The sequence below is a fragment of the Cladophialophora carrionii genome (genome assembly GCF_000365165.1).
Source record: "Cladophialophora carrionii CBS 160.54 unplaced genomic scaffold supercont1.4, whole genome shotgun sequence".
In the NCBI taxonomy this organism is placed as follows: domain Eukaryota; kingdom Fungi; phylum Ascomycota; class Eurotiomycetes; order Chaetothyriales; family Herpotrichiellaceae; genus Cladophialophora; species Cladophialophora carrionii.
The window spans coordinates 1058424-1071642 of NW_008481829.1; the positions used below are offsets into that span (position 1 = coordinate 1058424).

The 13219-nt window shown below is 54.1% G+C and overlaps 6 protein-coding genes across 6 annotated transcripts; 4 read left to right on the plus strand and 2 right to left on the minus strand.

The window, feature by feature from the left end:
* Positions 1 to 176: 176 nt before the first annotated feature.
* G647_05052 (uncharacterized protein) lies at positions 177 to 1508 on the minus strand (the record flags this gene model as incomplete). The annotated part of the gene is made up of 1 exon (XM_008729386.1): positions 177 to 1508. One exon carries the CDS (start codon positions 1506 to 1508, stop codon positions 177 to 179), a length of 1332 nt encoding a protein of 443 aa, XP_008727608.1.
* An 830-nt stretch (positions 1509 to 2338) lies between these two features.
* On the plus strand, positions 2339 to 4038 carry G647_05053 (uncharacterized protein; the record flags this gene model as incomplete). Its single annotated transcript, XM_008729387.1, has 2 exons — positions 2339 to 3861; positions 3915 to 4038. The coding sequence occupies 2 exons, from the start codon at positions 2339 to 2341 to the stop codon at positions 4036 to 4038; spliced, it is 1647 nt and encodes a 548-aa protein (XP_008727609.1).
* A 2135-nt stretch (positions 4039 to 6173) lies between these two features.
* Positions 6174 to 8058, plus strand: G647_05054 (uncharacterized protein; the record flags this gene model as incomplete). Its single annotated transcript, XM_008729388.1, has 3 exons — positions 6174 to 6619; positions 6670 to 7268; positions 7316 to 8058. 3 exons carry the CDS (start codon positions 6174 to 6176, stop codon positions 8056 to 8058), a joined length of 1788 nt encoding a protein of 595 aa, XP_008727610.1.
* A 724-nt stretch (positions 8059 to 8782) lies between these two features.
* G647_05055 (uncharacterized protein) lies at positions 8783 to 9522 on the plus strand (the record flags this gene model as incomplete). Its single annotated transcript, XM_008729389.1, has 2 exons — positions 8783 to 8954; positions 9011 to 9522. 2 exons carry the CDS (start codon positions 8783 to 8785, stop codon positions 9520 to 9522), a joined length of 684 nt encoding a protein of 227 aa, XP_008727611.1.
* Positions 9523 to 9803: 281 nt separating this feature from the next.
* On the minus strand, positions 9804 to 10337 carry G647_05056 (uncharacterized protein; the record flags this gene model as incomplete). Its single annotated transcript, XM_008729390.1, has 1 exon — positions 9804 to 10337. One exon carries the CDS (start codon positions 10335 to 10337, stop codon positions 9804 to 9806), a length of 534 nt encoding a protein of 177 aa, XP_008727612.1.
* Positions 10338 to 11275: 938 nt separating this feature from the next.
* Positions 11276 to 13039, plus strand: G647_05057 (uncharacterized protein; the record flags this gene model as incomplete). The annotated part of the gene is made up of 1 exon (XM_008729391.1): positions 11276 to 13039. The coding sequence occupies one exon, from the start codon at positions 11276 to 11278 to the stop codon at positions 13037 to 13039; it is 1764 nt and encodes a 587-aa protein (XP_008727613.1).
* Between the last annotated feature and the right edge of the window lie 180 nt (positions 13040 to 13219).

Sequence of the window (13219 nt, forward strand, 5' to 3'; positions counted from 1 at the left end):
TCCCGACACTTAACAGCTGGCGCCAAACTGTGGGTTTAAGTGAATCGTCCTTGAACCCGGTCGAAAGGTCTAGAATGCGGACAAATTGTCACCTGAATTTTCTGATGCCAAGACTGAAAGATTCTCGATCATTGGTTCGTCGTCGTCCAGCTTCCTGCTTGCCGTAACCCAGTCGCTCAAGCCACAAGAACACCGTCCAGGGGCACAGTGTTCGGTATCATCGACGCTTCATTCGCGCTCATCATTTCCATCGCATCTTCATTGATTGGGTGTATCGAGAATACCGTCGCCATGAACTCTTCTCCGTCAAAAAGAAGCCAATTCTGGAGCGGTTGTTCTTTTTGTCCCAGAACGTTGATGACATCTTGTGCCAAATAACCTCCAAGATAAGCAACCACCGGACTGATCTCGGATCCAAGATTCTGCAGAAAGCCGCGGAGGAAGTCCGATTTTAGAGTTTCAAGAGGGAGTGAAAGCTCTAGATGCTTCTGGTTGGCCAGTCTGGTGAACAGTTCGAGATCCGCCCTGTTATAAGATGGCAAGCGACCACCCTGCTGAGTCTGAAAGTCAAACAAGGCTCGTAGGCACGAAAGTAGCGGAGTGACCTTCATTCGACTGCGCCGAGTCTTTCTCACTCTCTCATGAAGCGGAGAGAGATTGGCAAGCTGAATGGGAGAGTATGTCTCCTGGTAAGAAATGATCTCCTGCGACTTTTCGCCGTCCTTTTTTGACTCGACCGCGATAACACACTTTGTCGGGCTCTCAATGTCGCCAACCTTAGTGGGCTTGTTTCTTTCCTCCCTCTCGATGACGAAGTCGTGCAACATGAGGTCTGCAAAGACGTAGCCGTACATCCCATGCGTGTCCGCGGCGTAGAATTTGCGACCGAACATCCGGCAGGCCATGTTGATGCTGCCCAGGACATCCATGATCAGCCCAGTAGCAATCGTGATGTCGAAGTTCTGGAAATATTCTGGGTCCTTGGTCACGGCTGCATGCGGATCTGTGTATATTTCCACTCTTGGATTCAGCTTTTGCAGTTCGGGAAGAGCTGCTTCAGCCCGGTTCTGACCAATCTGCGTTTCGCGGACGAAGAATTGTGTTCCAAGATCCTCTGCCGTGACAAGCTCGTGATCCAGAATTGTCAACACTCCTACTCCTGCTAAGATGAGATTCTTTGCAATTTCGCTTCCCAGGCCCTTGATTCCAATCAGAAGAATATTTGACCGGCGCAGCTTCTCTTGCACGGCCATTCCCCAAAGTCGAATCTGTCTGTCATAGAGGGCGATCTCATCAGCAGAGATTGGATGCTGTATTTGCATAGGGAACATTTGCATCCCATCGATCGGGAGGGCCATTCCATTGAAGGTTGGGTCATGAAGCTCAGCGTAGGTGCTGAGGCCGTTCATAGCACCGTTCATAGCTGCGTCAGAGCCCGTAGCGACAGGTATAGTAGAGCTGTTTCCGTTGGTCGCAAGAGAGCCTTCAGGCAGAGGATTGCCGTCCATAGTCTCCGAGACTTTGAAGCAAGAGAGAAATGAGACTCGCAGTGGCTACAAGTGAAGAAGAGAGATATGAGGACAAACGCTTTTGTCGCCGCGAGCTTCAGGTGAGGCTGGTTATGAATTGAATTGCGAGCGCGCCAATGGAGACGTGATTGTTGCTCTTCAAGACGCTGCGCGCATGTTTGACGATGCCCAGGCCTTCCTCCGTTGCGAACTTTAGGCGACCCTGTGATGCTGCAGGGGGGCCTGTCGGGAGGGACCCGGAGAGAGTAGGCGATGCCTAAAAGAGGGGACGGCGCCTTATTTCTCCGGGTAGTGCCTTGGGTCCCGTGCGGGCCATCTGCTATCACCAAGCCGATATCGTGGGGCAAAAGTCAAGTGCGCTGTCACAAATGCGTGAGCGGTGCCTCTTTCTGAGTGGTGAACATCCGACTACATCCCTTCACCTCGTGGTCTTGCCAGATACCACCGGCCGCTTGCTACAGGATCTGGATTGTATTTCTCGAAGCCGTATGTCGCTACAAGCACATACCATCCTGAGTGGTCCGCATTGCGCCCATCGCATCCCTTTCGCCGTTGCGTTGGCCTTGAAAGCAACTTGCGGGCGTTCTTTGTTCAGATATGGTACGACCTCAATTACCACCCCTCACCCACGAGTCTTGCAATTTTGCCCATTCAGAGGGATGAAAGCTAATTGTGGCCAGTCTGATCAGAGTGACCGCCCAGCATGGTCTGATATTTCCGCACGCCTCCAGAACCTCAGGAACCTGCTCAGTTCGGAGCGGCATTTAGGCGCCGAACAACAACGGGCGTTTGAAGCACTTGATCGTGAGATGGGCGATCAGATGGCAGAGCTTGGAGCAGTCGATCACGAACCGGGACATCAAGCGGTGGGTGACCGTTCGGCCACCCGGGAGAGAAGAAGGAGGGATCTTGAAGCACATTTGCAGGAGCAAGACGCTCCCGCTGTCTCTGGGAGCCTCCCCCAAACCAGCAGCCCGTCGAGCCTCATGCGGAGCCGGCGGAGGGCCTTCCGACCAAGCGAACGCTTACAAAGGTATCAGAGAGAAAGACTTGCTCAGAGTGGAAGAGGCACCGCTTCAGAGACACGTGTCTCGCCTCCTCACTTGTCACCTTCCTGGCAAGAGCAGTCCATAAGCGACCGTGGCGATCGACCGAGGGCAAAGCGAAGGAAGTTAGATGACGGCACCTACGAAGAGGAGCCTCGAACTTTCAGCTACGGCGACAAAGGTCAAGTGGTTTCGGGGGAATTGAAGTTGGACATCATCAGTTGCGATGGTGGAGAGTATTCGGATCCTCACACGCCGATTAACTCCTACCCGCAGAACGTGCTCCAAGATGACACTACCGTCTACTGCACCAAAAGCAACCGATGTAACCTCTTGTTGAAGCATATTGGTGGGATGCCCTTCACCTTGACCAAGATAGTCGTCAAAGCACCACGATCAGGGTACGATGCACCTATTCAGGAGGGACTTGTCTTTATCGCAATGGAAGATGACGCACTTCTCGAGCGGACTTCTCAATACGATATGCGCTGGTCCGCCCCTCATTATCGTCACGAACGGCGTAGGGGAGACCGATACCGGCCCTCTCATGACTATATGAATTCCGCTAGATCTCCTCTAAGATCGATCGACCGTTCGAGGTATCTCAGCTCTCCCACGTACCCGGAGGATGATCCATTGCTCGAAACCCACTTAGTCCCAGGCTTCCAGGTGACAGTTGCAGACCCTTCCGACGAGGAAGAGGCGGCGGACGGTCCGCCTTCACCACGCCCTTGGCATGATGATGAATATTCACTGAGGTCGTATGTCGATCGATATCGACCCGTTTACCTTGGAGATGAGGGGAATAATGGCCGCCCCTGGACAAACTCCAGCGACTCGGAAGGCTCGGAACGAGATATACCGCGGGAAACCCGGGGGCCCAGTGAAAGAGAGCGCTTTCATCGACAGCAGCGCGATCTCGAAAACACGCTGGCTCATCGAAACCGCATGCTGGATCTCATGCGAGCCCAGCAAATCCGTGAGAGTGATGAGTTCTTTGGGCGCCATGGTCGCGACCACGATCAAGAGTTGTCCTACCTCCGTCGTCCAGTTTTCGGTAGGACTGGTTCACGAGCAGCTACAATTGCTATTGGGGCCCTCGATCCAGTTCGGTCCCCAGACGATCAGTCCAACGCAACGACACCATTTGAGACTCCGGCTTCCAAACCCATTCCAAATCGAGCAGAATCTAGTTCATCCGCCAAAGGTGATGTTATTGTGCCCCATGCTCGCTTCTTTATAAGCCGAAGCAAGTCGAGCACAGCGATCAAGTTTGATCCTCCAGTGTGAGTGATGGTAGAAGAACGGCTGCGTCAAGCAGAAGCTAATCTGTATGCAGCTCTGGCCGCTATATTCTGGTGAAACTATGGGCGCAGTGTCCCAACGCCAATATCGACATACAGGCTATCCTTGCACATGGGTATGGCGGTCCTCGATTCTTCCCGGCTCTAGAAATGAGATGACATGCCAGTACGCCTTCACGAAGCGCTGTACCGCATACTCGTCAGATCATATATCCGCATGTCTCCACAAGGGCAATGAATGTCCGCAATGTCACCGGTTTCTTATGTGGTTTTGACAACAATGCTGTTGATCCACGCTTGTTCCCAGCCACGCATTTCTGTTGCGAGGCCACATGACTGCGCAGACACCCTTGGTCGATGCCCACGTGGAACAGAGTTCCTCTCTTCAGCAAATCTCAGGCCTCGAAGAGAAAGAAGGGCTGCCAATGATGGGCTTACATGGCCAACCGATAAGCCAACTTGGAATACAGGCAGTCGAGCAGGCAATTGCGTCCGCTGATTCTTGTTCCTTTCTGAGCCTGGGTGCAGCCTTCTCAAACTACATACTCAGACTATTTTGACTGGCATAGAAGGCAGCGCTTTGCAATCGTTGCATCCGAGTTCTGTAGCGGCGACTACCCCTAGATTTGGCGAACGGCACATCAGTCACGGTTCAGGCTGTTGGACTGCATCTGGGTTGAGAATCTGTGAAGGGCCTAGCAAATTCTGGCTCGATATCTATCCCAGCTAGCATCTCCCTGAGATCGGGAATCTAACCAACACGTCTAATATCAACCTATCAATTTGAAGATACCATGACTTGATTATACAGCATCACATCAAGTTATCCATCGATTATATAGTCAAAGTTGCGTCGCGTATATTTGCTTCAGGTTGATGAAGAACGAGCAGCAACATTGTTTAGCAGATGCGCGATTGTCGTGCATGTGGGCGTGGCGATCGTTAAACAGGCCTTGAAATGGCGGGAAATCAATGAATGCCCGCAATCTTTTGGCATGTCGCTCTCGGCAACCGCAATTCGATGGGGGTTAGACTGTGGCCTCTATGGGACGATGTTCAGGATCACTTTATTCTGGACGGGACCCCGGGGGTCTTCGGAACAGGTGGAGGGTGTTTCACGACGCACTTCAGTATCCCAGGCCTGCTTCTTCGAGGATGGGCTGCCAAGTGTGTGCTGGGTCGACTCAGTCAATCCTGGATGTGACACTTGCATCCGTAGAGAGGCGAGAATGATATAAACGCGACTGTCATGAAGTCCGAGCAGAGCTTCAAAGGCTTGTCTTTGCTTGTTTCCAAGCTTCCCCCTTCAGCGGTCCGATCAGCGGAAAGTCTGGTCGACCTGAGGAAGCTTTCTCACTCGAGACCGTGGGGTGACACCACCGTTGATTTCTGATTGGCGCCGTCAGCTCTACCAAGAAGTCCGGGCTGCTGCTGAGAATATGCTACCGTCAAGCCCAGAACCAGCTGCTTCTCAAATCACAGCGTCAGCAGGCTCGAGGAAGTGTGAAGATGTCGGAGTGGTCCATTAACTTGTCTTGGCTAAATCTGTTGTCTCTTTACTGCATGTCCGTGCGACAAAAAGTGACGCCACGTTGGGATGCGAGGGTGGTCAGCCAGAAGAGTCTTGAGACCCAGCTGGAAGAACAAAGGACGTCGTCGGACAATACCAAGACGCTATCCCTGCAGCTATTGCCGGTCAGGCGTCTGGCGGCCACACTTGAGATGCTTCTGACGTGCTCAGCACTGAGAAGCTGGAGAAGGAGAACATACCCCAGCTTCAAATTACTTTGAATGAAGCCGGGGAGCCTCGGTCGATGCAATCGCTGTCACAAATTTAGATCCTCTCTTGACATTCATTTGACATTCACTCGACCCGTTGAGGGGGAGCTGAACCTGTGGAGCCGCTGCAAGCCATCGCCCTTGTCTTGACCAGCTCGACCAACAGACAGCTTCGAGCAAGCGAGCTTCTTCAGCCTTTACAACAACAGATGCAGCCACCTTCGAAATAAGGCTGCCGCCATGACAAGCGGCTGGCTGAACATACCCTCGTTTCTCGCCCGATCACCCTGATATGACCAGTCAATTTCAGTATTCTTGCCATGAGGTGCATGTGAGAGCGATCTAAACGAGGCGGGGTCAAAATGTGACGAGCAAAAAGGTGCAGCGTCAGGCCCATACTCATCATATCGGTGTCATGACAATCACAGAGATAAAAAGGTGGACTACACCTGTTCTTGAGACAGGAATACGGGGTATCCCTCTTCCCTCACTGCCTCAACCGCTGTTTCGTCAGGATGGTGTCTCTCTGGGCCAGAATCGTTGCCGTGTTTCACTTCATTCTTCTCTCTCCGCCCAGAGAACAATGGCCTGATCAGCATCCGCTGTCCGTCTCTACCAAGGCCTCCGGGCCTGCACAACCAAGTCTCCTTGCTGACGAACGCGTGCCCCCGAAGCCGTTCCTCCCTCCCTCGGCACCAAGAGGCTCCGACTTTCGCTGTGAGTATCCAAAGTTGAAGGACTACAAGTTCTGTTCCACGTATGGTGATCGGTCCTGCTGGCTCAAGCACTCGGATCCTGCCAAACAATCGTATAATATCACCACGGACTACGAGAAGGTCTTTCCTGAGGGTATCACTCGCAAGTACTATATCGAGATCAACGAGAAAACTATTTCGCCGGATGGAGTATCGCGGGCGGCGATGCTTGTGAATGGCACTTACCCAGGACCCTGGATAGAAGCGTGTGTCCGCCTCTTTGACATGCTAAGCTCATGAACTTACCTGTGCGCAGCTGCTGGGGTGACTGGCTGGAGATCACGGTGAATAATACTCTTCAAACCAACGGCACCACGATCCACTGGCATGGGATCCGTCAGTTGCACACCACCGCCAACGATGGGGTCAACGCCATCACGCAGTGCCCCATCGCTCCCAACCAGACTTTCACGTACAAGTTCAGAGCTATGCAGTACGGCACATCCTGGTACCACAGCCACTACAGTCTGCAGTACGGTGATGGCGTGTTGGGCCCCTTGACGATCCACGGTCCATCATCAGCGGACTTCGACGAGGCACAACCCCCAGTGTTGATGTCCGACTGGTTGCACCGGCCGTGGTATTCTGCGTGGTGGGACTCGATCAAAACTGGAGAGAGACCGGCTGACCCGGACAACATTCTGGTCGGTGGCGAGGGGACGTGGCCAGCCAGCCTCCCAAGCAAGGAGTTCCGCCTCGATTTCGTAAGGGGGAGACGCTATTTGCTTCGGCTCATCAACACTTCGGTTGATACGACCTTCGTTTTCTCCATTGACAATCACAAGATTCAGGTAGTTGGGGCCGATTTTGTTCCAATTGTACCATACATGACAGACCATGTGGTGGTCGGAATCGGTAGGATTCGTCCCACGGGCCACTGCTATGACTGACGATGAGCACAGGACAGCGGTACCATATCATCGTGACAGCAAATCCCATGGACGGCTACGACGATGCTTCTTACTGGATCCGGACCATACCAGCCGCCGGTTGTAGTCCAAAAGCGATGCAAAGTATCGACAACCGAACCGGCATCATCATCTACAAGAAAAAGGACCCCGTAGACTACCCTCGTACCTTCAGCATCGAGTGCCGTGATGAGCCATACGGGAAACTGGTGCCGGTCCTCAATTGGACGGTCGGGTCGCCATCGAACATTGCGGCCAACAGTGAATTTGACATTGGGTTTGACAACATCACCGCAGGCTCTCTCTGGCCCGCAAGTATCCAGAAACCGCGTTGGAACATGTACAGCGACACCATGTGGCTGAATTTCTCTAACATTACGCTCTCGCAAAATCTCAATGCCAAACAGAATGAGTTTAATAGCCATTCAGTGGTTGTGAAGCAGGATTCGGCCGAGGACGCCTGGGTCTATTTTCTCCTGTCCGGCACCGGCATCCCGCGCTCTGGCCGCCAATACTTCCCGATTGCCCACCCCATCCATCTGCACGGGCATGATTTTGCGATCCTGCAGCAATCCAGCCAGCCGTACCAGATCGGCGGGTTGAACCTGAACTTAAAGAACCCGCCGCGGCGAGACGTGGCGTTGCTGCCTGCCAGCGGCTTCCTGGTGCTGGCATTCAAGGCTGACAACCCCGGTATCTGGCTGATGCACTGTATCTTCCTCTCCTATCATCTATGATTCTGTCAACTGCTAACCGAAGGCCAGGCCATATTGCAGTTCACGCATCAGGCGGGCTGGCAATGCAGGTCATCGAGAACGGGGGCAAAGTGAAGCTCGATCCCTTTGACCAGAAACAGCTGTGGGACACGTGTCAGAAATGGGATGAATGGGTGTCCAACCACCATTTCCTCCAGGATGACTCCGGAATCTGAGTGGAATGGTAAATAGATGCTCCGTTTCGACAAGTACACGTCTAAAAACGTTTGGAGATGGGTGTTCTCGCGACTGTAATGAGTACACATGGATGCACGCAACACAGAGCCGTATGACCCGCTTGGGGGAGAGTCTAAATTACAGTAGCAGGCAGCTGCTTGAATGGGAAACCCAAAGACAACTTCAAGACACTGATCCCATCGGAGATGCAGGCACTCCCGGAGCGGTGTCGCAGTTATCCACCGAATCTCGAAAAGACAGTATGGAGTGCAGTGATTGATAGACTTCCTGTACGGAGCTGCCGTGTTCATCCCCAACCGGCGACCATACCGCATTTAGCATGAGCCATCCGAACTTGGCGGAGTCGTACGGCGGATTCCAGTACGGCGGATTCTTATGTCATTTGACGTCAAGCAAAGCCCATCACGCCCATGCAGGCGTATAGTTTTACTTTTCCCCACCCCATTCGGAAGTAACGCCCCTAATACTGTGTACACACAACCGTTGTTCAAGAACACCGTCGCGAATAATGCCTCTCTTCGCAAAGGGAACAGGAGTTCCCCTCCCCCTGTCTAATGCCTCTAGCGCAGCACCACCCTCCGCGGAAAGCCAGGTTCCCAAACGCATCCGCATCAAAAACCGCCGCAAGACCTATCTCGACCGGCATCCCGAATATTTCGGCCCGCAGCTCGAGCTGGCAGGTGTGCCTTTAGCTCTCCCTTGACAGGTAGGTAAGGCAAACTCACGTCTTCCACAGATCCACTCCTCTACGACCGCCTTGTGCGCCGCTTCCAGACGGCCGAAGAGCGCGAAGCCGAAGGCCGACGCAAGGGCTACTCGGGCATCTTGGAGGCGGACCTGTACCGCAGCGAGGCGAAACTAGAGGCGCTGCACCATCCTGACCCGAATGCCTTGTTTACGTATCGACGGGGCCCGGATGGCGAGATCTTGGCCGAAGAGAAGGATGAGGTGTCTACGAACAAAGAGGAGGGGCTGGACAGGTGGAAGTGGGAGATGGAGGCTCGGTTCCTGAGGGGTGGGGATGACGACTTTGACTACAATGCCGTTGACCAGAATTCAGAGTACGATGATCGGGTGGTTGAGGAGCGGGATGCGCAGGATAGGTATTTTGACGAGGAGACGCCGCATTTCGTAGAAGGAGAGGGAGAGGGAGAGGGAGAGGGAGAGCAAGGCGATCGGCGGAGGAGGAGCGGCAGTGAAAGCAGGCCTCGTGATTTGAAAGGTGAGACGGGGGTGCAGGATTTTTGACAGCCTCTTCCTGTGGCTGTCTATTCGCGTGGCTACGGACTCGGCGTACCCTTCAGCGCCCTTCAAGGGGCTCGGAACCTCAAGCAAGGTGCGCTACGAGGCATCCGACCGCTTCTACCTCGTGACAGTCCATTCGCCCGTCTGCTGAGGCAACATGAGCATTGCCAATCCCCTCGAAAGCGCGAGCTGAGGTCCGGCGTTGCGTTGAAGGGGACGCTTCCTAACCTCACAGGTACGTGTGGAATCGACCTGTGATAACTCCGATATCCATGCATGTCCTCTCATGCAGTCAGGATATCCATGGGATCCATCAAGCCTCTGACACTGCTGGCACATCGGACATGGGGCATCCTCCTGAAGACCTCTTGCCCCTCTGTCTTCTGCATGAACTCCTGCCACTCTCTGGTCGCAATCCATTCCTGCTGGGCGCGCTTGTCGCGGAATTTCATGATCAGGACGGTGTCATGAACTTCTCCCGGAGGAGGCGCGGGTTTCTTCCGTCGCGAGCTCTCAGGTCTGGGATCTGGGATCTCTGCCGGATATGTGTCGAACTTGGAGACCAAAGGAGAGAATGCGGCTTGCATGCCCAGTCTTGCAATCATGGAATCCAGCTGATGTATGGGCTTGTCCTCTATCGTTCCTCGTCGCACGAGGTCCGGATCGGCCGGCTGCATATTGCGCTTCATCTGGGAAGCAAAGAAGTAAAACATGCAGGTCAGCGGTCGTTCGCCGTCAGCAGCGTGACGCGCCTGTTGTTCTGCTGGAGTCTCTCTTGCGGCATGTTGTTCGCTGAGACTCGTTCGGCGCAGAAGCATTTTGTCGTCCTGACAAGGAGATCAAGCATGCAATAGTGATGGCGACGAAGGAGTGTTTCGGTATCGGTATACCATCGTCTGCTGTAGGAACACACAACGAGGACAATCCGGTGGCATCTTACGGAAGACAAGGTACTGTACGGAGTACTCCTTACGGCTTCGCATTCTGGGCGTGGCCCCAGGCGCTCGTGATGAGCCTTCCCCGCATTCTGGGCTTCAATGAGACTGCCCGGCTTAGGGCGGTGATGATGTATTTGTGTGTCCTGTTACGAGTGGCTCAGTCCCTCCAACTCCGCTAGGCGCTTCAAGGACGCTGTCTCACTCGCCAGGGCGTTGCACACTGCTTCCTTGGTGCTGATGGTGACTGATCTCGTACCCTCTTTCGCGTGCACGCGTACAAGAACCCAACGCTCAGAAACCGTGAGATATGGCTTTAAGTACTCCGTACCGCTCCTTGAATCCTCCGTCTTCTTCCTTTGGTGCTTTTTAATTCCCACACTCTCTGCAAACACGACAAACTATGCACAGAGTCTGATGGCAATAATGACAGCCATGTCGCCGGTGCCTCGCGCTCTCTCCCGGCGACTTCGGTGGCCGCCCCGATCTGATCTGATCTCTAACCCCACAAACTTTTCTAGCCGTCCACAGCCGTCCCCGCTTCTGCGGTCAGGTACGAGTCAGCTCAAGCCAACGAGTGTTGAAGCTCGGCATCACCGCGATGAAGCGGGCCGCCGAGAACCGCTGTGGTCGTCCGCCGTCCAGGTACTCCGTATACCTTCTGTACCACTCATCTTTCGTCCACTACGACCAAGCGAAGCACCGAGCTCGACCTGCTAGCTACCTGCGTGGGGCATATCAGACGCATGCTGGCACAACGACGACGACGACATATCCTCGGCAATAGATAGTGGCGGGCTCCAGAGTGCAATGCCAGAGCCATGCGGGCGTTCTTCCGACTGCGGTCACCACGATGCCATGGACAACGCTCATACCTACAAGCACGCCGCAGCCTCCTGACCCTTGCCAAGTTGAAGGGCCCCTCAGAGCCCCCACTGCTCGAGGAGACAGTCGGCGAGAACTTCTCCCGCATCGTGTCCGCCCACGGTGATCGCAACGCGGTGATTTCGAGACACCAGAATAAACGGTTGACGTACCACCAGCTTGACCTCGACAGCAATGTGGTGGCGCGAGGACTACAAAGTCTGGGAGTCAAGAAGGGAGACAGAGTCTGTGTATCGCTGGGAAACAACCTGGAATTCGCGACCATCACATATGCCTTGTTCAAGCTCGGAGCCATCTTGGTGCCCTTGAACCCAGCGTTTACGGCGACTCAGATCATCTCGGCATTCAACCACCTCTCCGCTTCGCATCTTGTCATTGGGACCGAGACAAATTTACCATACAAGCCACCCCGGCCCAATGTGTCGCTGCTCGAGGCCATCGTGCCTGATCTAAGAGGCTCAACACTGGCTTCGGAAACAGTCCCCTCGCTCAAGAAGATCATCTTGGTGAACAACTCTGCAGGACGCATCGATCCGACTCCTTTCCGCGCAACGACACCATGGGAGTCCATATCCCAGGATTCCGACAGCAGTCCTCCGACGCCTTCTGCTCCCTTGTCAAACCATGAGGTGGTCAACATCCAGTTCACCTCGGGAACGACCTCGATGCCTAAGGCTGCGTGTCTGTCGCATCGATCCATTCTGAACAACGGCAATCAGATAGGTGACAGGATGCTCCTGACGCCGCAGGATGTCGTGTGCTGCCCGCCACCTCTATTCCATTGCTTTGGGTGCATTCTAGGGTACATGGCAACTGCAACGCATGGCTCAGCGATTGTCTTCCCGGCCGAGGCCTTCGACCCGTTAGCCTCGCTCAAGGCCGTGCAGGAGGAAAAGGCTACAGCCCTTTACGGCGTCCCGACCATGTTTCTCGCGGAGCTCGAGCTGATCAACGACGAAAAGGTCGCGTACGAAGGCTTCCAGTACCTGCGCACGGGGATCGCAGCAGGATCCTCCGTCCCAGCTGAACTGATGCGGAAGCTGCACAAGACGTTGAATCTGACGGAACTGACCATCTGCTACGGCATGACCGAGACATCGCCCGTCTCCGCAATGACCACCACCGACGACCCGATCGAGAAACGGATCAACACGGTAGGCCGCCTCCTCCCGCACGTCGAAGCCAAAGTCGTTGACCCATTCGACCACAACCGGATCCTCAAAGTGGGGGAACGCGGTGAACTGGCTGTTCATGGGTATCTGGTCATGAAAGAATACTGGGGCCAGCCTGACAAGACCGCCGAGGCAATGAAGACCGACGAAGAGGGCAAAGTCTGGATGCACACGGGCGATGAGGCATCAATCGACGAAGAAGGCTACGTGAGCATCACGGGCCGCATCAAAGATTTGATCATCCGGGGTGGCGAGAATATTCACCCATTGGAGATTGAGAACTGTCTGTTCGCCCATGACAAGATCGCCGAAGTCAGTGTGGTAGGTTTACCCGACGAGCGGTATGGAGAAGTGGTGGCAGCCTTTGTGGTCAAGAGACATCATCTGCCACCAGGCGAAAAGGATATCACGCCCGAGGAGGTGAGGAATTGGGTGAAGGAGCGGATGAGCCATTACTTGGTGCCAAAGTATGTGTTCTTTGTGCAGGATTATCCCAAGACGGCCAGTGGGAAGATCCGTAAGTACTGACCAGCTTCCTTGATGGCGTGCTTTAGCTGACTTGTGTGCCGATGCAGAGAAGTTCAAGCTCAGAGAACTGGGCGTGGAGCTACTCAAACAATCAGAGAAGGAGAACGAAAACGCTCGCTGAGTATCATACTGATTGCTAGCACCACTGCCCGGCAAGTATCGCGGGTGTTCTGGATATCT